Source organism: Phycodurus eques, chromosome 8, assembly GCF_024500275.1.
Source record: "Phycodurus eques isolate BA_2022a chromosome 8, UOR_Pequ_1.1, whole genome shotgun sequence".
NCBI classification, from domain to species: domain Eukaryota; kingdom Metazoa; phylum Chordata; class Actinopteri; order Syngnathiformes; family Syngnathidae; genus Phycodurus; species Phycodurus eques.
Genome location: NC_084532.1, coordinates 10,286,307 through 10,312,815, shown reverse-complemented (window position 1 = coordinate 10,312,815; position 26,509 = coordinate 10,286,307). Strand labels below are relative to the sequence as shown.

Below are 26,509 nucleotides of genomic sequence, written 5' to 3'. Positions count from 1 at the left end.
GGGGGGGGGGGGGGGGGGGGGGGGAGCTATTTAAAGAATGATTTGGTTAACATGTATCACACATACGTCACATGAAAATTTGACCTAAATGAATGATAGCTGGGATTGGCTCCAGCACGCCCGCGACCCTAGTGAAAAGAAGCGGCTCTGAAAATGGATGGATGGATGGAATGTTTAAAAACAAGCGGTTCTTGACGATAAATTACAAATGAATTGAACTTCAAAGTTAAATATAAAAGAACTGTACTCAGGCTGTGATTCCCTTGCATAACACTAGAGGAAGACCATGCACCACTTTGAGAATCACTTTAAGACATCTGCGTCCAATTTTGGCTCATTTGGAGGAATTCCCCAGGAGTTCTTCAAAGTACGAGCCATAGAATTTGCTCAAAACGGCTGCTTCAACCCAAAATGCCCGACTTCCGCTGCAATTTTGGGTACGAAATGTATTTATTTGGTTGTCCGACCATGATGAAGATGCCAACTAAAGTTTGTGTTGGTCAGTGGGCTCATTTGTTCTAATTTTTCAGAGGGTGCTAAAGCATGAGTTTTGAGGGTTGTGATGGGGACCCCTAAATTATATACATTTTCACCAGGACACACGCATATGCAAATATTGTTGAGTTTTCGGGATTGTTGAAGCCCCCCAAAAGGCGCTTCATTTGTTGAAAGAATAACAAAGTGATTCCAAGAAGGTCTTTGCCTGGTGCTCGTTGCCAAGTAATAAATAATTTGGCAGCGCAGTGCATCGGTGTTGAACACGTCTGCCTCACATTTCTGAGGTTCTGCGTTAAAATCTTGGCTTTGTTCTTTTTGTGGACTTTGCGTGATCTCCCCGTGCTTGCACGGGTTTTCTCCGGGTACTCTGGCTTCCTCCCCCATTTGAAAAACATGCATGTTAGGTTCAGTGAAGACTAAATTGCCAATCGGTGTGAATGTGAATGGTTGTTTGTCCATATGTGTCCTGGCCAGGGTGCACCCAGTGGCAGTTTTGGATATGGGCCGTATGAGCAGCCGGCCAGGGCAGCATCCCCCCACCCCGCTGACAATCAGGCGTTTTGCTGTTTGTCGACTTTCTTTAACATTTTGATACAATATAGACTTTGTTTATTTAACCTCAATACATTTCAACACGTAGCCTTGCTCTATTCAATTTTTGGGGAAGCTTTGACGACAGATGCTGGATTTGCGGTTTGTGAAAACAAGCATTTTCCAAACTTGGGCCAAATTTAAGACATTCACCTCCAGTTTTCTTTGGTACGCATTGATAGGCTTCAGCTGTGGAAAGTTAGACATGTGCCAATAATTGCAGGACACAGATGAGTGAGGAGGAAAAAGAGTGGAATCAAACAATCTGTTCAGGATGGTGGTTGACCTCAGATTTCTTGTTTCAAAATATTTTTTTCCTCACAGGAAATAATGTAAATAGAGTCAATCTCATCAAACCTTAATTCATTGTACAGGGAATGTTTGAAGTAAGCGTAAAACTAAGCCAGCCTCTCGCAAACAGCGAAATGTGTATTGCCTTTGATGACACAGGGAGGACCTAAAGAGGGAGGGGGATTAGTGTGTGTGTCTGGGAGGCGAGTCTCTTCCCATAAAGCAGCTGTTTTTGTGGCGCACACACTGGTGTTTTATTACCGATGTTGCTCTATTGTCGCTTTAGCCATTTTGTCCTGAGCAGTCACGGCAGAGACGTGTGCAGTGCATCACTTTTCTGTCACAAAACAAGTTGAAATAAGTAAGAACAATTTTCTGTTCTGTGGTTATGAGACTTTTCATACTACCAAGCTCTGGTGGCATCACGAATAAGCCACAGAAAAACATACACTTTTGGAGTTAACCCTTTAGATCTGGAGTGGGCAAGCTCTCGCCCCGATGGTCCATTCTTGAGTCTGGTACCTGAGCATTTACATTATCATAAGTCCTGTAATATTTATTGCATCCGTTTTGCCGTTTTTCCTCTAAAATTGGTTCATTAAAATGTCTGTATTCAATTTTAAATTTATTTGAACTCATTATTATATTACATATAATTTATTTTATTGTAAATGTTATAATGCAAAAAAGGAAAATCATTTCTCATAGGCACGCAACATATGAATTTTATTGAACGATTGTTAATTATTACAATTAAATAAATGTCAAGAAACGCCTACTAGATCAACCAAAATTCATATTGGGTTAATCAGAGGCAGTTGTGTGCTGACTCCCATTAAACAGGAGTTTGACTGTGTTTGGGTAATTCTGAACACAGCCACATCCCCAGTTATAAGAGGGTGTGCACACTTGTCCAATCACATTATCTCTGGTGTTTATTTTTACTTCAGCTCGAAAATCTTTTTTTTTTTTTCCCCCGGGTTGTCACATTAACACTATAATGTTTATTTATTTATTTAGGTATTGTTTTAAATAACACAAAAACCTAGCTTTTGAACAGGGGTGTGTAGACTTTTTTATATTCACTATGTATCTTGATACGATTCAGGGTGAAGGTGTCCAGCCAAGCTGCTGATGAATTAAGTAATAAATATGTGTGTTCTAATACTGTCTGTGTTCTTCATCCAAGAGTTTGCCAAACCAACATTCTGCTTAAGTCAAATTGCTCACCCCCCTCTTATTTCAACAGGTTCAGTGTCGATGACATCTAATGTTGAACACTGCCAATGATAACAACATATCTGCCAGTATGTTTTCAGTGAAGAAGAGGAGTGGTTCTGTTTTGGGTAACACCTGCTCCGCCAGGTTACAGGAAAGGTGCTGAGACAGTAAGCAAAAATTGCAGTAAGTTGATGTTCAAAGTCGCATACTTTAACACAGATGAGCCTGGATCCTTTGTTGAAACCACTGTAAATAACCTAAAATACTACACTCTTGATACAGTGGAACTCCATAAGTAGAATGCTGGAGTTTGGAGTTCGGCACAAAAATGTCTGGAAAAATATTCCTTTGATGTTGGGTAACACTTCGCAGCTCCAACCGCTGTCATGCATAACGTCACGAGGTGTCGACATAACTCGTCAGATCGAGCATCATCGGATTGCATGGTAAAAGTTGAAGTTTGGATTCAAAATATTCTGTATCTTTTGTGAACAGTCCTGGAACCTTTCTGACACACCCCTTACTTTAGTAAGGTTTTATATTGGCAATGTCTTGAGATTCAAATGACCTGACCTACAAGTTGTTCGAGATACGAGCTGTCGCTCAGCCGATTGAGAGCAAAACCCTGAGATACAAGCGCTGTATGGTGGCAGGGAACTCACTTCACAAGCAGCAGTTTGTCAGTAAACACATCTTACAAAAAAGAGACTTAAAGCTATTCAATGCCACTCCCAGTTAAAGGTTTACTGTCAAACTAAACAAACATGAGCGCGGGCGGCGACTGCGCTATCTTCACTGCGGCTATCCCGCGCGCAGTTTGCCTTTATACTCGAGCGCAACCCACGCACGGTGTTCTGAAAATGTTCTTCAGTTCTCCTCCAAGTCGGGGTGTCGCTACGGCTGGTATTGGCTAGGACGCCGCGGGGTGGCGTTTCCTCTGCATTTTATGGCCAATTCTGGTAGCGGTTTTGACTCTCCGGAACACGGAACAAAGCAACAACAATGGCGACCGTGGAACAGTGCCTGCTAGAACAAATGGACTTAGATTACCAGATGATGCGCCCGAAGTTAGCTGGGATAGGCTCCAGCGCCCCGTGACCCTGAATAGGATAACCGGTAGGGAGGATGGATGGCTCGATTAATGCTAACACACAATGGGAAACGGCATACACGGATCTATGTGGTGGTGTTACACTGCTTTCAGGAATGGGTATTTGAACACCAACGGTGCAACAACACTTGTAGACAGACAAAATAACAAAACACACAGGCATATATTCTTCATCCTCTACGAAAAATGACTAATATTACTGCAGATTACTGAGTCACTAATAGTAGAGTGAAACATTTCTCCGGGTGTCTGCAACTGTATTATACTGCCGCTCGCTGGTCACGTCGTGAACACCGGTGGAAGCCGCAATGATACACATTTAATTGTGTTATTCGTATATGTTTTTAGAAAATACAATATTACAATACACTATACAATCGTGTCATTTTCATTATTTAAAAAAATACATTACAAACATTTTTGTTGTTGGGGGGGAGGGTGAAATTTTCATTAATTTCAATGGTGAATGATTTGAGATATGAGTGTTTTGAGTTACATGTGTGGTTGTGGACCAAATTAAACTATGGGAAAAACGATGGGAGTGGATTGTGTTGGACCTTAGAAAATTTGTCATCAATAACAAGTACATCAGTAACTTGAGTTCCATTTGCAGTCCCAACTACGACATCATCAACTGGATTTCATTTGCAAGAAGCTCAATGCACTGCATATGCTCTGCTTCAATAGTCTTTATTGTTCAATAGTGGTTTGTGGTGGCACATCTGTTGTCCTTCCGCACGTTCTCGTAGTCAGCAGTCACTCAAGTGGCAATTAAAAGGTAATTAATAAAAGAACATGACAATTGCTTCAATACAATGAAGGCTTCTAGTTTCACAACAATAGAGGACTTCAGTCATAAGGAGAAAGGGAGAAACCTCTTTTCATCATCAAAGTCAAAATAATCCAACTCAGGCGGAAATATTATATACAATATACACCTTCTTAATACAGTATGTGTGATATTAAATAAATGTCCCCTTAAAAATATAGACAGTACATGTGGTGTATAATATACTGCAGAAACATCCATGTGAAAATAATTAACATATCCAAAAGCATTTCTGGTAATGTCAAGAAGAGTAACAAAAATAAAAATATCATATTCCCCAACAATGTTCATACATATATAACCACTGTGGATTGGATGGGACTTCCTTGGCAACGCGTGCTTCCGTCAAGATGGGACCTGGCCGAAAAAAAAAAAAGTTCAATTTAAGCACTTCGGAATAAGCAAATCTGTCGTAAATTTTCCCATTGGTCTTACTGATGATGTTGCCTGAGCAAAGATCGTCACGACGGGTCGTTCATTGCCAATTGCATTCGCAAATGATGACTCCACTACCAATCACTTATGGTACATTTGACAGATTTGTACAGATGAATGTCAAAGGCGCCTCATTACGTGATTCACTCGAGGATCTGTCATTTTCTCATCACACTTCCATCAAATATCACGTTAAAAAAATATATATATTAAGTGAAGTATTATGGAGATGAACTCTTGCAGCAATCACTCACCAGTGCCTCCTAATTACGTCCTCTGAGAGCACTTAATTGAGTCACGACGGATTCAGGACCAGACTGCAATGAATGTGAATCTAACCCGCTGTCATCACACATTGCCTCCACAAAGAACCAACCAGATTCTCAATTATTCTTCTTGCTCCCAAACGTTTGCCTTTGACGTAAAATAGCTCTTGTAAAATGTTGACATGATAGGCAATGTGTTCACGTGTGTCGATTGTGATAAAGCTGTATCAAAAAACGTCTATACAAAGATATTTTTTATTTTTTTGGCAACTGACACTGATACTATAGTATGTTTATGACCACCTGTATAAAAAAACCTCTAAAATCAAAGCTCATCTGTCCAAGTAAGACACCAAAAGCTGGCTCATGCATTCATTTTCACATGCAACTGGTCCAGCATGCTGCTACTCAAGTTCCTTCAAGTGCTCGGAACACTAGGATCACGCAGACACTAGCTGCCTGTGAATGGTCTTGGCCAGAAATATATTCGAGAGCTTTTAGATCCCTAAGACAGTGTTTGCCAACCATTATGAGAGAAATGGCACATCACAATACAAACATGTCTTATCTCGATTTACTCATACACTGAGATGCTCAGTGTGAAATCTGAGAATGAATAATTGAGCACAAAGCCATGAGTTATTCTGCTGTATGAATGACGACAGGTGGATGAATACTCAGGTTAGTTGTCCCTTCTGCCAACCAATAAGAGAGCATGTAATTATTCTGCCTGAACAACGATATATTGGTAATGAATACAAAACAATTTTCAGACAAATGAAGTAAAATTTGATAATTTCCTGTGACACTCCTGATGATCTCTCATCACACACTAGTGTCACAGCACACCGGTTTCTCTGGCCAAAGAGACGTCCAGCCCCCTACAGCTTGTCCGGTGAGGGATTGTGGTGTTGAAAGAATCCCAACTAAATAAACCGAAGCAGCATTCTTTCTATGCTCCTCGATGATGGAACCAACCTTTAGAACACCTGACTGCTCAAAGTATCAGCACATTTAAATCTGGCCCTGGTTTCGTTTGATCTTTTCTTTTATCGTGCTTTTATGTTTCGATTTTATCTTGAGTTTCATCTTTTCATTTAATCTTGTTTTTAATCATTTTCTTTGCCTCTGTAAAGCACAATGGATTTGCCTTTTTTATGAATGTTGCTATACAAATAAACTTGCTTTGCCTATAATATAATACTACCTACTTTATAATATAAAGTAATCTTATACACATTGTACTGTATTATTGTACAATGTGTGTAAGCTATTGTATAATGCATAATACTGAGAGGTGTTTCTCATATTTTGTACCATCAGAATATTATCTCACAGCATGCTGCAATGGACTTGTGCACTCAACTACAAGCACCATCATAAAACCTACTGTGAAATTTACACTTCTCTGTTAGTGCCATTTAAAAGTGAGCATCATTATTATATAAAACGCTGATCTTTTGATGCTGGATCTGCTCCATTGGATCTAATTTGACTGCGCTGTCATACCTAATCAAATGTCCAGGGAGTGCATAAGAATACGGTCAATGAAAATAACAAAACAATACCATAGAAATTGTTCAACAAAACTGTCAGGTTCCAATTGTAATGTTAACTTCAATCTATGGGAACCTGTAACAACTAAATATGTTGGAACATGTATAGGTCACAATAAACTACAGTGCCGTGAAAAGGTATTGACCCTCTTCTCAAATTCTTATATTTTTACATAGTTTCCACACTTTAAGTCCCCATTTGAAAACAGCATTTTAAGTTCACTTGGGTTACATTTGTCTGATATTTACATTTGCTTGATGATCTTAGCAAACTATGCAAAAATATAAGAATTTGAGAAGGGGGCCAATACTTTTTCACGGCACTGTATTATGAACATATTTCTGTGATGGGTTGACAGTCAGTAACCAGTTCAGTTCAGTTCCAAGTTCCATATTTTGAGTTTTTAACACGCCAACGTCCAACAGACTGAACCACGAGCGTGACAGTTATCGCATGTAGCTTCTTTCTGCAAATAGTGACTTACTCAACTGGGGCCAGCCTTTATCAGTATACATGCAGTTTCAGAATAATATCCATCCATTCTCAGTACCGCTTATCCCGTTGATGGTAGCGAGGTGCTGCAGCCTATTCCAGCTGACTACACCCACCTGAACTGGTCGTCAGTCAGCTGCAGGGCACATATAGACGCGGACATCCACTCGCACTCACATCTACGCTGGCACTGAGTGGGAACTGAACCCACGCTGCCTGCACCGAAGTCAGGCAAATGCACCACGACACCATCAGTGACATGTTTTAGAATAATAGTCAATAACATTACTAGTATTTTACAATATGTAACGTGTGATTATCATGGAGACCTGGCAGAGCTAATGCGTTGGATAGCTTCCCGGAACATAAATGTGAATGCATCTAACATTGCAGAGCAAACACATAGTCTTCTGGAATGATAATGGTCGCCACATAACATAACATCAGCATGTATACCATGTAGGGAACTTGTTTTTAACATACAGTAAGTCCCCACACTTGAATGAGTATCGACTGTATGTGCTCCAGTGCTGCTGTTTTGGTACTGTAAGCACTGGTGTTGGAATTTGATGTCATCTATGAATTGAGGTAATTAAAGTTACTACACCCCAATACATCTCTAATTGACTATCATTATAATATGAAGTGCCAACTTTAGATTGAAATTATAAGAACATGCTATCTGTTTTGCACCAAATTCAATATACCTCTGGGATAGTTTCACCTCAGTGACAACAGATAATAGCATGTTTTGGTCAGCTGAACTTGAGACTACGTTAGAATTAATTAGACTTTCCGGGCTGGCTAAAAGTTAAGGATATCTCTTCTTTTCTTTTTGTGTTTCCTACATTATAAAATACCGGTACATTAGGCTTCCTGCCATGCCCTTCCACCAACTTATATTTAACTTCGCCAAGGTGACACAACAGCTCAGAATATTTTGGGCCATAATATGAGGAGCGGTGTATAACTGGTTAAAGAACACTGCCTGGCACCATGGGGTCCAAGTTCAAACCCATGACTGTGGTGACTTGAGCAAAGCACGAAACCCTTGAAAAAAGTGCTCCTTAGTGCGTAAGGTGCAAGACGCTCCCTGCTCCAGTGTGTGCTGCTCTGGGGGTTATATGCAGATGACAAAATCCATGCATTTTCTGAGCCGCTTCTCCTCACTTGGGTCGCAGGCGTGCTGGAGCCTATCCCAGCTATCATCGGGCAGGAGGCGGGGTACACCCTGAACCGGTCGCCAGCCAATCCCAGGGCTCATATAAACAGACAATTATTTGCACTCACATTCCCACCTACGGGCAATTTAGAGTCTTCAATGAACCTACCATGCATGTTTTTGGGATGTGGGAGGAAACCCACGCAGGCACGGGGAGAACATGCAAACTCCACACAGGCAAAGCCGGGGATTGAACCCCTTTCCACAGAACTGTGAGGCAGACGCGCTAACCAGTCGCCTAAATATTTACAAAGTGTATAATTCATAACACCCATGCATCCATTTTCTGCACCGCTTATCCTCCAGCTCCAGCTCACCTGCAACCTGAGTGAGGACAAGCTTTTTCGAAAATGGATGGATGGAAGGATGATGATCCCCGAAAATGCTGTGAACATTGGCATTTATTTTATAGTTCTGGACATATAAATAATTTCTGCAAAAAGAATTACCTCAAAAAATGTTTAGGGTTATTTTGTGCTGTTTTTTAACAGGTCTTGGCCTGCCCACATTTCAGTCAAAAACCTGTTTGAGCTGTGACATCAGCACAAGAAGCTGATCTGATTCTCTCACACTCGTTAATGTGGCTTATATGTGGCTTTTAGCACGTTAAATTAGCGATTGAGCATGTTTTTGAGGTGGTAGTTGTTGGGTTCATGTGAGTGTGCAGTGGTATAGGATAGCAATGTAAGGTTTAATACCAACTTGAATAAGGTAGTGTTAGGAATCTCAATCTTTATTTTATTTTTTTTATTTCCTGAGAAGTTGTCATTTTGGAGGTGGGAGATTTTGCTCTACAGCGATGATAAATAAAATGACTAAATACTGCCACTTTACATTGTAGTACATTCCTTTATCTACACCGGCTAGGCAGTGAATTTGGTCACACACGGGGCGTGTTGATTTTGGCATCAAAAAGGGGCGTTTCAAATTCAATTATTATTTAACAATTGCTCTGAAATGGATTGATATTATTTTAAATGACTGCCAGTTTCATATTCTTAATCAATTCCAATCAAGTTAGGACGTTGTGTTAAACATAAATAAAAACAGAATACAATGATTTGCAAATCATGTTCAACCTATATTTAATTGAATACACTACAAAGACAAGATATTTAATGTTCAAACTGATCAACTATTGTTTTTAGCAAATAATCATAAACTTAGAATTTTATGGCTGCAACACGTTCCAAAAAAAGCTGGGACAGGTGGCAAAAAAGACTGAGAAAGTTGAGGAATGCTCATCAAACACCTGTTTGGAACATCCCACAGGTGAACAGGCTAATTGGGAACAGGTGGGTGCCATGATGGGGTATAAAAGGAGCTTCCTTGAATTGTTCAGTCATTCACAAGCAAAGATAGGGCGAGGTTCACCTCTTTGTGAACAAGTGCGTGAGAAAATTGTCGAACAGTTTCAGGACAATGTTCCTCAACGTACGATTGCAAGGAATTTAGGGATTTCATTATCTAGGGTCCATAATATCATCAAAATGTTCAGAGAATCTGGAGAAATCACTGCATGTCAGCGGCAAGGCCGAAAACCAACATTGAATGCCCGTGACCTACGATCCCTCAGGCGGCACTGCATCAAAAACTGACATCAATGTGTAAAGGATATCAGCACATAGGCTAAGGAACACTTCAGAAAACCAATGTCAGTAAATACAGTTCGGCGCTACAGCCATAAGTGCAACTAGAAACTCTATTATGCAAAGCATAAGCCATTTATCAACAACACCCAGAAACGCCGCCAGCTTCTCTGGGCCCGAGCTCATCTAAGATGGACTGATGCAAAGTGGAAAAGTGTTCTGTGGTCCGACGAGTCCACATTTCAAATTGTTTTTGGAAATTGTGGACCTCGTGTCCTCCGGGCCAAAGAGGAAAAGAACCATCCGAACTGTTATGGACGCAAAGTTCAAAAGCCAGCATCTGTGATGGTATGGGGCTGTGTTAGTGCCAATGGCATGGGTAACCTACACATCTGTAAAGGCACCATTAATGCTGAAAGGTACATACAGGTATTGGAGAAATATATGCTGCCATCCAAGCAACGTCTTTTTCATGGACCTGGCCTGCAGTCCAGACCTGTCTCCGATTGAAAATGTGTGCCGCATTATTAAGCGTAAAATACGACAACGGAGACCCCGGACTGTTGAACAGCTGAAGCTGTACATCAAGCAAGAATGGGAAAGAATTCCACCTACAAAGCTTCAACAATTAGTGTCCTCAGTTCCCAAACCTTTATTGAATGTTGTTAAAATAAAATGTGATGTAACACACTGGTAAACATGACCCTGTCCCAGCTTTTTTGGAATGTCTTGCATCCATAAAATTCTAAGTTAATGATTATTGGCCAAAAACAATAAACTTTATCAGTTTGAACATTAAATAGCTTGTCTTTGTAGTGTATTCAATTAAATATAGGTTGAACATGATTTGCAAATCATTGTATTGTGTTTTTATTTATGTTTAATGCAACGTCGCAACTTCATTGGAATTGGGGTTGTACATGAAAGCAACTTGTTAGTGAAATATGGACCATTAAGACTCTGTAGCTCATTTGAGCCTTGGTAGAGGTCTGCAAACCTGAGAACTCATATTCACAAGTTTGTTTTAACGTGGGACTTTGCTGAGGCGAAGGTATGCCAAGTATTCCTTGAAAAATCTTGCAGAGTTGTGATCAGGAATAGAGGAGCCACGTTATTACAATCAACACGGAACACTTGAAAAAATGTGCTCTTCCTTGTGCACAACAGACAAGTCGAGAACTGTCTTAAGACTTCTTCCACACGTTTGCGGTGTCCCCTACATGGCCTGTGGTAAACTGCAAACAGGACTTCTTATGCCTTTCTCTCACCAATGACTTTCTTCTTGCCACTCTTCCATAAAGGCCAGGTTTGTGGAGTGGACTGTGAAACTATTTTAATTTGTTTTAAGCCTCTCATGTTCAGCTGCATGGCCATGCAGAATGGTGGATCTGTATGCCTTTTGTGCTGGAACAGTTTTGCTGTGCAACAGGGGAGTTTGAAATACTACCTCTGCTTATCTTTAAAAAATATATATGATTTTGATGTTTATTGAAAATGCAGCCAGACAGAAAAGGATTTTAGGGGACAGACAGAGGAACAGAACGGACAAAGGGAATAGGGGTGCCAACCACAGCAGAATAAGAGTTAGTCTAGATATCTGACCAAAAGTAACGTTACAAAAGTCAAATAGTGTTCTTATTTGTGGACCAGAGGGGAACACCCAGTGAGGACATGCAACAACTAACCAAGAGAACAAGATGAGAGAGGAGGGAAAAGGGGAGGACAGGACAGGACAGGATGTGGGAAATGAGCAAGGCAGTGCTACTGATGAGCGGTGCGGTGGGATGTAATGTCTTAGCACATGTAAGAACCTGTGTGTTGATATCTTAATATAACCTGTGTTATTATTAGAGGTCCCAGCACAAGCAATTAAAGCATACAGCGTGTCTTAACGTATGACTGTGTCTGAATTTATTAGTGAATAAAGTGGACTGTGAATTTCTGCAGCGCCTCCAGGTGACCATAGGCCTTTTGGCTGCTTCTCTGACCAGTGCTCTCCTCTCTCACTCTGTCAGTTTAGATGCATGGCCATGTCTTCGTAGGTTTACAATTGTGCTATACTTTTCAATTTTTGTATGATGGGTTGAATGGTGCTCCTCAAAGTTCGTGATCATGTTTTCTTTTTTTAAATATACAACCTAACCCTGCTTTAAACGTATCCACAACTTTATCCCTGACCTGACTTGTGAGTTCCTTGGTCATCACTTTGCTGTTGTTCAATAGTGTTCCCTAACAAACCACTGAGGCTTTCACAAACCAGGTGTACCGGTATCTATACTGAGAGTAAATTACACACAGGTGGACACTATTTATTAATTAGGTGACTTCTGAAGGCAATTGATTGCACCGGATTGTATTTAGGGGTATCAGAGTACAGGCGGTTGAATACCAATGCGCACCACACTTTTCAAATTTATATTCGCTTCAAATTTGGAAAACCATATAGTTTTCACTCCACTTCACTGTTACAGCGGCTGAAATAAGTATTTAACAAGTCACCATTTTTCTCACTAAATATACAGTCCCCTCCAAAAGTATTGGAATGGCAAGGTCAATTCCTTTGTTTTTGTTTTATACTGAAGACATTTGGGTTTCTGATCAAAAGATGAATATGAGAAAAAAGTTCAAAATTCCAGCTTTTATTTCATGGTATTTACATCTAGATGTGTTAAACAACTCAGGACAGAGCACCTTTTGTTTGAAGCCACTCACTTTTTCAAGTGAGCAAAGGTATTGGAACAGACATGATTAAATTAACTTAAGGTAAATAACATTTCATATTTGGTGGCATAACCCTTACTTACAATAACTGCATCAAGTCTGGGACCAATTGGCTTCACCAGACTGTTGCATTCTTCATTTGAAATGCTTTTCCAGTCCTTTACTGGAGTATCTTTGAGTTCCAGTTTGTTTATGAGGGTTTCTCCCTTCAGTCTCCTCTTCAGGAGGTAAAATGCATGCTCTATTGGTTAAGGTCCGGTGATTGAATTGGCCAGTCTAAGAGCTATACAGAAACAAAGCATCCAAACTAACTAGGAGAAGCTTCATCATGCTACAAGACAATGACCCAAAACACACTGCCAACACAACAAAAGACTTCACACCCCTGCTCCAGTGTGTTCCACAAACATGTGCATGTGTTCATTGTGATGGGTAAAATGCAGAGAACAAATTTCGTGTGCATGCATGCATGTTCATGACAATAAAAGGTGATTCTTCTTCTTCTTCTTCTTCAAAAAGGCATGGAAAGCCAAGACAACACCTAAAATCTAGCAATAATCAAACAGCAATCCAGCCAGCAATTATTACACACAACTTAATTTCTGAGTTTATTTGTTCTACTTTCTTTGTATTTAAGGATTACTTGGGTTGTTCCCAACATCTGGTGAATTTTTCAGGTTAATAGCACCTTTGGAAATATATTTAATGAGACAAATGGTGACGTGTTAAATACTCATTTCAGCCGCTGTATGTGCTACTTTGTGTTGGTCTATCACATAAAATCTCAACAAAGTACATTCAAGTTTGTCATTGTAAGGTCACAAAATGTGAAAAAGGTCAAGGGGTATAACTGCTTTTTCAGGGCTGTTAGCGTTAAATTGTTTTTCACCAGTTCTATTTTTATTTTAGATTCCTTTTTTTCGGTGGGAGGCATGGCTAAAACACAGGTGAGTGATGCATTTGAGCGTCCGATATTAGTTGCCCCTCCCCCACTATATAAGAGCTAGAGCTGCCCAGTGACAAAGGTTAGCATCTGCCATAAGTCCCCTCTCCCCCACTACAAAATTTCTAAAACCACAGTGTGTAGTTAGCTAGCTAGATATGCCTACACCCCAGAATATGCTTCTTCCCTGGTTGCCACAATTTACAGAACCGCTTGGTGTGTTTATTTAAATTCCCAAGCGAGGAATGACCCTGCAAACGAGCCCACCGCTCATCCGGAGCTCCGAAAGCCTGTTGGCTCCCGAAGTAGCTTGTGGCTAGTACCTCTTGTTGTGGCATGGAAAACTCCGTGACGACCCAGTGGGATATATTCCAGCTACCGGAGGTTTTTAGCAGGTTTATTTTGGTGGTTCAAACTTGTTGGGATGTGTAGGCATAAATTGCCAGATGAAGTATTTTATATACTTGGCTATTTTTTTTAATCATTCAAATTTGGCAGGGTTGTTAACAACACTTTACTCTGTGATATGTCAAATTTATGAGGCATATTTATTTCAACTTTACAGAGATGATAGAGAGAAACAAAAGTGAATGTACCAATTAAGAATTTATTATTAATATTATTATTATTTTGTAACTTACATATGAAATCTATGATTGCATGCAGAGTGGACTCATTGCTAATCGTGTCAGCAATCTTGCACATCTTTTATAATCTGAAAAACAAAAGGCACAAAAGTCATTAGTAAAGAGCACATTTATATACATATACAACACATACACACACTGTACTGTACTGTAACTATATATTGCAGCTACAGTACATTGTTCAAACTCAGAGCTTGATGCTAAAAATCTAATGGCCTTTTCAAAGTTGAACCTCTGAAATTGCCTCTCCAACTGCCCTACCATTAAGAATTTGACCAATATTTGTTAAGAATGTTATCTTCTTTTTATTTATTTCTTTTCTTATACAATGCATAAAGGTCACCATTATTACCCAAGAAAAGATTAATAAGGAAATCTGAACAAATCTTGAGTCGACCAGCATCAGGATTGTGTCCAACATTATTGGTTCCACTGTAATGACATAAACATAATCTCTTTAGAAGGATGTAACACTAAAATACAGCTCAGTGCAAATTCCAAATTTACATTGTAGACAATTATCGCAAGGTACAATCTCAGCAATAGTTTTCACTATACATTTTTTATTATTATTTCCACCAAGTATGAAGGCCAGAGGTATATTTTTGATTGCCATTGGTTTGTCAGTTAGCACAATTAAGCAACATATACAACCAAGTCGCATGACATCAAGTACAGAATACAAATGGTAGAACTACGGTAGCTTACTAACTAATGGATGGAAAAGCAATTTCTCTCACTTTTCCTACAGCATTCTTTTTTTCTCTTGTTGCTCTTTAGGTCACAATTGAACTGCTAGTCCTGCCCTAGAATAGAAAGAAATGGCACGGTGCTGTGGTTTTACATTATGCTCCCTAAACTCGTAAGGGGCACTTTAAATTAACGGTTCAAACTTGGTTGAAAGTCTATGCTTTACTATGTGCTATTATATAATTTCATAATTGTTAAAAGTCTTTGTTATTCTAACCTGAATGGTTTGAGACAAATCGCACTGATAGTGATGCAGTTGAAATCTCATTTAAGTTCAGGTATAACCTTTTGATAACTTTCACCAGTACAAAATAAATAAATAAATAAAAATAATCAAAACAAATTTTCTTCCAAGTATCAACAAGGCTCTAGATTTGAATGTTCATTTGACCATGCTTGGATGTCACTGGGTTGATACCTACATTTAAACTTATGATTTTCCATTCACGTAAAAGTATGACAAATATTCCTTAATTTCAAGGTCAGGAATAATTTACAATAAAAGAACCTTAAGGCTGTCATTCAACAAGACCTTTAGTGACCTCCATCCTGCATCATGTGTCCAAAAACTGCTATCTATCAGTTTGTATTCCAACAACTTTGTCCTGATGCTTTCATGATGGAGAACCATCTGCCATGACTTTCAGATGTCATTGCCTTCGGTCCCAACTGTAAACATCCAGAAGAAGAAGACTTCTTCTGGAAACTACAATGAAGGCTGTTTCAATATCAGTGGTTTCAACCATGGGTCGTAGCATAAATCAGAGTTTAACTTTAAATAATGACAGATTTTGTGGCACAACTTATGTTTGTTTTGGGGGACATTTATTTATTATCAAATGCTGGGTTGGCTTACATCAACAGGATGCTAAAAACAATCTATGCATATTCACTTACTGGCCTCTTCACTCGGTATACTTGAACCGTCTCATTGCGAGAGCGGTATCACAAACTATCGTATGCCTTTACAAAGATAGAAGCAATGCTCAGCTTCAGCTCAGCTAACAATACGTTTATTATTGAGGTTGCAGAAATGCATGAAATCGTAGCTTGAGAGGTGTTTCTGATATTTTACTCGTCCCATGTAGGTAAAAATAAACAAAGAAATAAATATTAGGAACAGTTCACAATGTAATGCAGTGGAACTCTTCACAATATCATTAGCTTGTGCAGCCAATACATGTACCTAATGTTATGGCCAGTTAGTCTCATAGCTTCAATTGATGCTGCATTATATCCTGCTGTGTAAACATTCAGTATGCTGTTTTTGTAGTTTATTTAGTTATTACAAATAGCTGCTTCATTAGAAACTGAACTTATTACTTATACTTATTATGACTGAACTTAAAATAATTCGGATGTTGGCTATGGGGAATTGAGCTGCAAACGTCTAATGAACATTAGTCTACTAAATACAATACAATACAATACAATACTACAATACTGGCATTGTTGGGCTAAAACACAGTTTCAGAACATTCAGGAATATGCCTGTCCATTTAAAAAAATCAAACACACAAAATAATTGCAATTATAATTTATAGAAAATAATTTTTTGAAAAGTTATCTATAATTCATATGTGATGTTAATCAGATGTTGTTATAATGCTATTACAAATGATTGAGTTCATTCATCAAAATGTGATTGTCTCTAAGGACTAATCAGTATTTATACATTCATTCATTCATCTTCCGTACCGCTTATCATTTATCAACACTGGGGTTGCGATCATGCTGGAGCCTATCCCAGGTATATTTGGGTGAGAGGTGGGGTACATCCTGAACTGGTTGCCAGCCAATCGCAGGGCACAAACTACTATGCACACTCACATTCACACCTAGGGGCAATTTAGAGTCTTGAATGAACCTACCATTCATGTTTTTGGGATGTGGGAGGAAACCGGAGTGCCCGGAGAAAATCCCACACAGGCACGGGGAGAACACGCAAACTCCACACAGACGGGGCCGGGGATTGAACCCAGGTCCTCAGAACTGTGAGGCAGACGTGCTAACCAGTCGCTCACCGTGGCGCCAGTATTTCTACATCTTTTATGAAATTTAAAAGACTCAGTTAAATTTGGGAAACATTCAAATTATTTGTTAGGAGTTCAACAGGCTGCTTTCAATTGCTGCGTGATGGCAATTTTAAGAAAAATAAAATCATTTACACATATGTTCTGAGATAGTGTAAAAAGAGAATGGAATACATACATGCTGGTCTTGAGCAATCCCTTGTATTGTGATAAAGTCTGTCAAAGTGTGTTCTGCATTCCGATGAGAACTTCACTGGTCCTGCTGTATATAAAAAAAAGGTTTTATCAGCCAAAACAAATCAAGTTTATGGGCCTCATGATTTCTTCTGAATCCACAAGTTAAACAGTTCACAATCAAGCCTAAAGTGACGTTTTGTCGATAAAAAAAATGTGGCAATGTGAAAGTTTGATGGTTATAATCGTTTTAGTGACTTGTGAAAGGTTGATTGTTCTAATGGATTAAGTGACTCGTTAATGGCAATACAAATTTCATTTAAGATCACAGATTTTCACACCACTAATGAAGTCTATCCAGGTCCTGCGACAACTAATGAGCTTAACCTCGTGCCGCTGTTAACTTAAATCTCTCAGATTCAGACCATGTGCCGGTGCTCTGCATTACCGCCTTATAATCCTCAAACACACAACAAAGCAGCTCAAATGCTCTCACTCATATAGTATATTGGCTAAGAGGAATAAAAAACATTTCTTAAAACATGCTCCAGGCTATTCTTGCATGGGAAAAGAGCCACGTATGCACCGCTTGATCTGTGTGCCAAACTTTTCAAAGGCAGCAGTGCGCTTTAGTAAAGTATTAAACTCAACTCTTTGGTTTATTTTTCTTACCTGCAAAGTGCTGAATAAACTTGCTTTTCATGTTTAGATCGCGAGGAAGAATTTCTGGAAAGGATAATGTGCATTTGTTAGTTCACCCATAGTTCTTCTTTTTAAGAAATAAAAGGATGCAGACAACCGCAACAGGGTTAATGGTTTAAATGTGATATAAAAACACCATGGCATTCGTCATGAGAGAGCATTTTGAATGCCACTGGAAGTTGTATCTGCACCACGCTAGTTTTCTTTCGATCTGCACTGATACTCAAATGGATTTGACGCAGCATATTTCAAAATATTGAACTAAGTTTACCATTCCAAAAATGAACTAGTTCATAGTTGTTGTTGTTGTTGTTGTTTTTCTCAATATGTTGCTGATGGGTTATCCCCCTTAAAATACTGGCATTTCATTTTCCCATTGTTGCCATCCATTCAGTCCACACCAGTAGCCAGCTGCAGCTTTCGGCCGACAATCTCAAAAACATGAGGAAAAACGTGTTCCTTGAATGGTCTGAGAAAACAAAAATAGGACTTTTGTCCTTTAGGTGCAAACAAAAACACACAACATAGTATGACAGGAACGATGGTCTAAGGACACCGATAACTTGGCATTCCTCACAGCTTTGGCTATATGAACAAAATATTTTGTGTTATAGTAATTACAAAAAAAAAAAAAACTCCATATCATGAAAGTGTGATCATACAGAGATTTAACTGAAGCATTGTGATACAAATAATTTTCCAAGTAATTAAATTTTTACAATTATGTACTGCATTGGCACAGTGAACGACTGGTTAGCACATCTGCCTCACAATTCTGGGGACCGGGGTTTAATCCCCGGTCCCGCCTGTGTGGAGTTTGCATGTTCTCCCCTTGCATGCGTGGGTTTTCTCCGGGTACTCCGGTTTCCTCCCACATCCCCAAAACATGCATGGTAGGTTGACGGAAGACTCTAAATTGCCCATAGGTGTGAACGTGAGTGTGAATGGTTGTTTGTTTATATGCGATCGTCTGACGACCAGTTCAGGGTGTACCCCGCCTCTCGCCCGAAGATAGCTGAGATAGCCTCCAGCACGCCCGCGAACCTAGTGAGGATAAGTGGTGAAGAAAACGGATGGCTGGATGTACCGAAGAACACATTCAGTCCCATTTACGCAGTGTCACTGAACGCACCTCGCGTTCCCCAGCAGCTGCGACGTGCCTAGCATGAATGGTGGTCGTGGCCGCACTGAATCGGGTGCGTAATACAGCGTTTGTCCGCGAACATATGAAGGTTCGTGTTCAGAAAGGTTTGTTCTGGAAGTCCCTAACAAAACCTGGCATTCTTGAATGAAAATGAACTTTCGTTCGAAAACTGTTTTTTTTTTTACGCCACCATGAACGCTTTCCGCAACCCACTTTGGGTGCCCACCCACCCATTGAAAATCACAGCTGTAAAGTATTAGAGCCAGTATAATATAAATACACAATGTGCTGCAGCATTGCAGTAACAATGTATTTTTTTTTAGTAATAGTTGTATCTCTAAACTGCACAGGTCGTGCTTCGAGCAGAAGCAGGGACTGGTTTCAAGGACAATGGGAACCACACAAGATCCCATTCACCACCACTAATGAATCAAATTCAGATGTGGGTAAAACCTTGTGTAAATAATAAATAAATACATACATGCATACATTTTTTTTTACCAATTCTTTCACTTCAATATGTATTGTATATTTGAAAATATTGTGTTTAAATGAATTGATTGTATAATCAGTATATAATCAGTAGATTAATGATGATATTAATAATAATAATGAGTTCAATGGATTGATTTCTACAATGATTCCGAGTGAAATTCTTGGAGGATCATGTGCAGTGCCACCCAAAGTTCTTATGATACCTGATAGGCCTTTACTCTGTTATGTCAGGGCCACATACGGCGATTCTTACAGCATTGAGGTGCAATTGAATGTCGAATCTTGAACTCCAGAGTCGTGCAGTACTGTTGTACAACAGACTTTTCAGAGTAATCCACAACATTTAATTAGTCCCAAAAATAAATAAATAAATAAATAAATAAAGACTCCACAGTGAGTCCAATGATCTGGAAATCTTATAAAAGGAAAATGATGAAACTGCTGAAAACAATCCCAAATTGGGCTGAAGTTGAGTTGTTAAAATCTGCTTTGTAGTATCGTAAGTGATCGATGTTGGTTGTGTCGAGATAGGGCCCATTATTGTGATATAGATGCCTAATTGGTATCAGATACTCTCAATGATTCTCACAGTGTGGTATGAGTACCACTATTGGTACGCAGGCTCTCCCTAGTGGTACATGAAAGAATGACTGCCCAGTAAGCACAGTTCCATTTTAGTACCATACATTTGCATTTACATAATATTGATGTTTTTTTTAAAATTTGGAATACATTTATATTTCACTTTTGAGCAATAACTCATTTGAATCCTTTAAGTAGTTTTGCTGATTTTCCTTTATTTAAGCCTAGTGTTAAAGTTCAATCTGCATAATGTTTCAATGGCTTACATCCATCCATCCATTTTCTGTACCGCTTATCGTCACGCGGGTCGCGGGCATGTTGGAGCCTATCCCAGCTATCTTCGGCGGAGAGGCGGGGTACACCCTGAACTGGTTGCCAGCCAATCGCAGGGCACGTAGAAACAAATATCCGCACTCACATTCATACCTACGGGCAATTTAGACTCTTCAATTTACCTACCATGCATGTTTTTGGGATGTGGGAGGAAACCGGAGTACGAGGACTAGGTGGGATATATTTAAGCAGGTATATTTTCATGGTTCAAACGTGGAGGAATGTGTAGGCATAAGAAAGTTGATAGAAGAAGTAGCATCCATTTTTCAGTGATGCATGGTTTCACGCATTCAGCAGACAGTCCCATAACGTTCGAGAGCACATACGATGGCTTGACTTTTCAGGGTTTGAAGCCTTATTTTTTATATACTTGGTCATTCTTTTAAATCATTCAAATTTGGCATGGTTGTTAACAACACTCTTCTCTGTGGTGTGTCAAGAAGACATTCCACTTTACATGGACTTTAATTGTTGCACAAATATAAAAAAGAACAATTGTTAACACAAGTAAAACCCAAGATGCTGAGTGATTATCATATAATATACTGTACGGCTGGCGAAAGCTAATTTTTATTTGGGCTCTGGGGCAGGGATGATTGTGCCCCATGAATACTGCCTAAGTGGCCATGCAAACGTTGCGGCAATAGGAAAAAAATCTAAGCTATTCTGTTGATCTACATTGCTTCAAGCTTACCACTCTTGTGCTTCATGGTCGTTTCCTGAATCACCACAAGTAAATGTTTTGAATCTTCGACTGAATCAGGACTCACGAGTCCGAGTCTCCATTAGGATCTTATGAGTGCTCTGGCTGGCTACTGATAAGTATACAAAGCGAGTTAGCGGACTCATCCCAAACACCACAGAATCTGATGTATTGTTAAATATGTTTATTGACTTTTAATTCGTGGATTCACGAGAGATACAGCAGACGAAGATAAATCCCTGAATCTAGTCACTGAATCAAGGGAAAGAAATCACTTTATCAAGTGACTCAAAGTAACCTGAGTCCATATAATTAGCCCAGTTTATCGCCTTTTCTTAACACCCTTTTTTTGGAAAAAGTCTTAGTCTCTAACGTGGTCACACAAGTGTGCACACACTTGTGTGACAGTGGATATGGTTGTGTTCAGAATTAACCAATCACATTTGTCGGCACATACAGTACCTGCTACCGTGCAAAGTATGTCCGATTAATCCCAAGTATAGTTCAGGTGTTCTAGAAGGCTTGCCCCTGTCATATTTGTAGACAAATCTTACATCACAAGCAATGGTCTGCACAGCTTCAGTAGCAGTAGCAATTTTTGACAGGTACTTCATGGTTAGTATACAGTATGTGACAACCATCTTACATCTTATGTTTAGCGCAAACAAACAGTTTGAAGAAGGTGAAGATTGGGTCGGGTGACAAGAGAAAAACATCCAAGCCTAGTTAAATTTTTCAAAAACACACTTCAAATCTTCCAAACGTGGGAAAACTCCATGAACTCAAGATTCAACTTTTGTGGTATTATTTCAAAAGGTTTGGTGAAAACACAACACTGCTCATCGCCAAAATCTCAACATGCTGTTCAGTGAAAAAGGATGATGGCAGCACAAACCCTAGCTTGTTTTTCATCTCCTGGAACAGGGGCCTTAGTAGGGTGGAGGGAATTATGAACCGTTCCAAATAGCAGTCAGTGTTACCACAAAACCTTAAGGCATCTGCTAGAACTTAACTCAAATGTATCAATACAGTTCTTTAAAAAGAACCACAGCTAGAAACATATTGCTGTACACTAATAAAAATCAAACATAAATAAAAACATCCATCAATCCATCCAGCCATTTTCCTCTTGTCCTCATTAGGGTCATGGTCGTGCTGGAGCCTATCCCAGCTGATTCTGGGCGAGAGGCGGGGTACACCCTGAACTGGTCGCCAGCCAATCCCAGGGCACATATCAACAAACAACCATTCGCACTAACATTCACACCTACGGGCAATTTAGAGCTTTCAATTTACCTACCATGCATGTTTTTTCGGGATGTGGGAGGAAACCGAAGTACCCGGAGAAAACCCACGCAGGCACGGGGAGCACATGCAAACTCCACACAGGCGAGGCCGGATCTGAACCCAGGTCCTCAGAACTGTGAGGCACTCACCCACCGTGCTCCCATAAAAACATTTAAGATATAACAATGAATACAATAAAACAATATATAGCAAAATGTCAGGAAAAGCCTACTAGAACAGCTGGAATTTTTTTTTTGGGGGGGGGGGGGGGTAATTAGAGGCAATTTAAATGCTGGCAGGTGTGTGCTACTCCCATTTAACATGAGTTTGAATGAGATTGGTTAATTCTGAACAGCCATATCCCCAGTTATAAGCAGGTGTGCACACTTCTGCAACCACCTTCCAAAATTTAAGTTGTACACATTATTGGTCACATTAGTGGTGGAAAAAGTTGTGTAATGAGTTATCTCGGTCTCATTTTTTTATATCACAAAAACCTGGCATATGAACAGGGGTGTGTAGACCTTTTATATCCACTGTAGCCGATGTTGTTGTCTACACCCACATCCCGTAACTTATAGTCGCTAGATCCTTACAGAAGTTCATTTTCCATCAAGGCAACACAACTTGATCCAAGCACCCAATTGTTAGAGTTCTTCTTGTTCTTTCATTATTTTCAAAAACATCCATCATTGCGTGACCGCCGCGCTTTGGTAGCATCACATGCATCATTTGCTGATATGCTTTATTTTGTGTCCTCAAAAGATAAATTCCATCCACCCACTGGTCTGAGAAAGGTGCTTTTCCATTTGCGCAGGCTGATGAGAGACTGAGCTGTGTGCCTGAGCAACACCTCTCCAACACGAGCAGACTCACTGGCATGTTGGGATAGAATCTCCACGGTAGACAAAGTATATTATTTCCAGTTAATAAACCCCAACTGCACATACTTTGCCAATGAGGTTTATCTGCAGTTCTAGTTTGTTTCATAATATCAGGGCAAAGCCGAACTGGCCAGATATCCATATATGTAAGTAAGGACATGAATAACACAATTTACCTGTACCCTATATTAAAAATACCCCACCGACAAAATAAATGACCCTAAGGCACAGGTGTCAAACTGGTGGACCGGGGGCCACATCCGGCCCGCCACATCATTTGATGTGGCCCGCAAAAGCAAATCATGTGTGTCAACTTCATGTTTCTTGCGAAAATATCAAAATTGCAAATTGTCGTCACTTGTAATAACATTGAAATATTACGAGCATTTTTTTTTATGTTCCCAATACCCCTTTTAAAAGAAGTTTAATAATAGTTGAAATGTTTTAGACATGTTTTTAGAGGCTTGTGATTTCAAAATTAGTTATCCATCAAATTGTTGTGTATATATGAGTTTTATTTATTTTTTATGGGTTCACAGTCATAACGGGCATCATAACTACGATGTGGCCCGTGACAAAATTGAGTTTGACACCCCTGCCCTAAAGGATGGTTATGATACTTGATCGATTATTAAAAGAATTATGTTGATTGTGGGGAACTGATCATTGATTAATCACATCTTAAAGCAATCAAGGCAAAATTGAGTGCACTACTAGGCTGCAACCTGTAGAGGCGCTGTTGACTCAACTAGTTTGAGATCTAACGAATAAGTATTCCAGGCAGAATTATCAAGCAATATGAAACTGGCATGGAAACAGGAGATAAGATTATTCATCTGATTAAAGACATTTAAAATTATAATGAATCAATTAATTTAGACCAAAGCAGTCAAAGTAGTAATTGATTAACTAGTCAATCGAGGATTAGATTTAGACTCCTAAGCATCTTTGCAGACCTCAGTTTTTCGTGACTGAGGCATTTATATACACACCTGCTTAAAATACCAGGCCTTTATTTGTCTTTTTAATTAATTGGACGAACCCCCGGGCGACTTTTTAATAGTTTTTCCTTGTCAGCCACTAAAGCTAAGAAGGCCGAATACAGAAATTCTTCTTCTGCCCAAACATTTTGGACAATTCTACACTTTAGCTTTGTGGTAACAGTTTGAAGAAGGCCATTTTCTGTTCCAGCATGACAAGGCGAGATCCAAAAACACTTGCTCGGGCGAGTTTGGTGTGGAAGGCCTTGATCTTAGCCGCCTAAAACAGGCCCTATGTGAGGTCCACCCTCAATAACATACGACCTCATCTGGACAAAAACCTTTGCATGGAAAAAAGGAGTCCATGTGTCTCCTGTAAGGTATCCTTTAAAGGTACCCTAGCGCTAGGGTAACAGTTTTGCAGGTGAGCAGCATGGTGGGGAGAGTGGTTTGCGCATCTTCCTCACAGTTCTGAGGTTCGGGTCTGAATCTGGGCTCAGCTTGCGTGGGTTTTCTTTGGGTGCATCGGCTTTCTCCCACATGTCCTACAAGATTCCTCAAAGACTGAATTCGCCACAGGCTCGAAGGAGAATGGTTGCTTGTCTATGTGTACCCTGCGATTGGTTGGCGACCAGTCCAGGGTGCACATCCTCTATCACCCAAAGTCAGATGGGATAAGCTCCGGCTCACCCGCGACCCTAAATCAGAACAAGTGCTATGGAAAATTAAAGGATGAAAAATGTACAGGTGTGCTTCAAAACCATTAAAGAATCCATACTAAAAAAAAGAAAGCATTGCCTTTGAAAGTAATTTAAGGGAGACTTCACCCTAACTTCCACACACTAGTCTTCTTATAATTATCATCAGCAGAATTAGTTTTTTTGTCATCGCTCTAGAAGCTCCAGCATGAATGCAGCGACGGTCGTCATTCATGCTTTCGGATTCCTCACTGAATCACGGTGAATGAGTCATTCGCCTTTGGCAGTGTGACACTCCTCCTTGATGGTGTTACGCTTCCCATCTTCACTCTCTCCATCCATCACTAAAAGCCCAGCTGGAATGAGGGTGAAATTTTCTACTGACAATCGGTGGAAATTTGAGAATATCGCAAAGAAAAACACGTTTGCCTTCAAGTGCGTCAAATCCATTCTCAAATCACTTTAAGTCGATCATTACGATAATTTGGCTCACTCAAGGCAAATGCACTCTTCTGTATATGCACAAGAGATGTCGTCCATATTCCACACGAGCTTTCTAACTCAGGCTGTAAATTGGACAGACGCTGACAATGACAGCTGTCTCCCACGCTAAAATGACGGATTATGCTTTGATCATCACAAACTAAAAATAAATCTTATCAGCTTACCGATGAGTTTACTGTTATCCAGCCTGGGAACGTACCAAGGCTTTTCACGGGAGGGCATCTTCAGATCTTGAAGGGAGCCAAGGAGTCCCCGACTGCTGCGCCCGGAAATGTGTTTGTCCCGTTGCTGGCTCTCTCTGATCACCTGCAAGATTAAATCCATCAGGGTCTTCTCCTGCGTGACCACAAACTGGCTGGAGGTGACGAGCAGAAGGAGGACAGTCAGGACTATGTGCCATTTCCTCTCCACCTGCATGACTTGGGGTGCAAACAAGGCAACAAAAAAGTTACTAGTCCATGGAATCTCAGAAGCAAACACGTCTAACCACTTTCAATCATGTCATTGAACTTCCGAAAATGTTGACTTTCTATAAATGTGCAAAAAAAAAAAAAAAGTGCACTGAAGTGGAAAAGAAATGAAAGAAATGTGACAGCACACTTACTAGTTTTGAGAGTGGACGCAGTTGACGTCCTCAACTGGTTTGAAGTCCTGGTCGCAGCGAGCTCTCCTTGTTCAACGCGGTCTTTGGAGCGATATTCTCCCGTCTCTACTTATAAGTGGTGCAGCCGGCTTGTTGGGGGTAATACAATCGATTTGGTGTGGGTGGCAAAGCAAGGTTGACATCTTTGGTGCAGTTTCCTCCGGCGGCGTTCGCTCACTTTGGC

The 26,509-nt window shown here is 39.9% G+C and overlaps 2 protein-coding genes across 2 annotated transcripts in view; one reads left to right on the top strand and one right to left on the bottom strand.

Annotated features, from left to right (window-relative positions):
* The first annotated feature begins 2,732 nt into the window (after positions 1–2,732).
* The window catches only part of zgc:153738 (uncharacterized protein LOC558115 homolog), a 32,848-nt gene continuing 9,071 nt past the window's right edge, over positions 2,733–26,509 (top strand). Inside the window, exon 1 of the mRNA XM_061682962.1 lies at positions 2,733–2,784. The gene's annotated coding sequence lies outside the window, so the exon portion shown is untranslated. The remainder of the gene's footprint in view (positions 2,785–26,509) is intronic.
* alkal1 (ALK and LTK ligand 1) lies at positions 4,397–26,499 on the bottom strand. The gene is made up of 6 exons (XM_061682969.1): positions 26,287–26,499; positions 25,847–26,101; positions 18,043–18,096; positions 17,375–17,458; positions 14,408–14,481; positions 4,397–4,898 (listed from the first exon to the last, which is right to left on the bottom strand). Exons 2-5 carry the CDS (start codon positions 26,097–26,099, stop codon positions 14,417–14,419), a joined length of 456 nt encoding a protein of 151 aa, XP_061538953.1. The 5' UTR covers positions 26,100–26,101; positions 26,287–26,499; the 3' UTR covers positions 4,397–4,898; positions 14,408–14,416.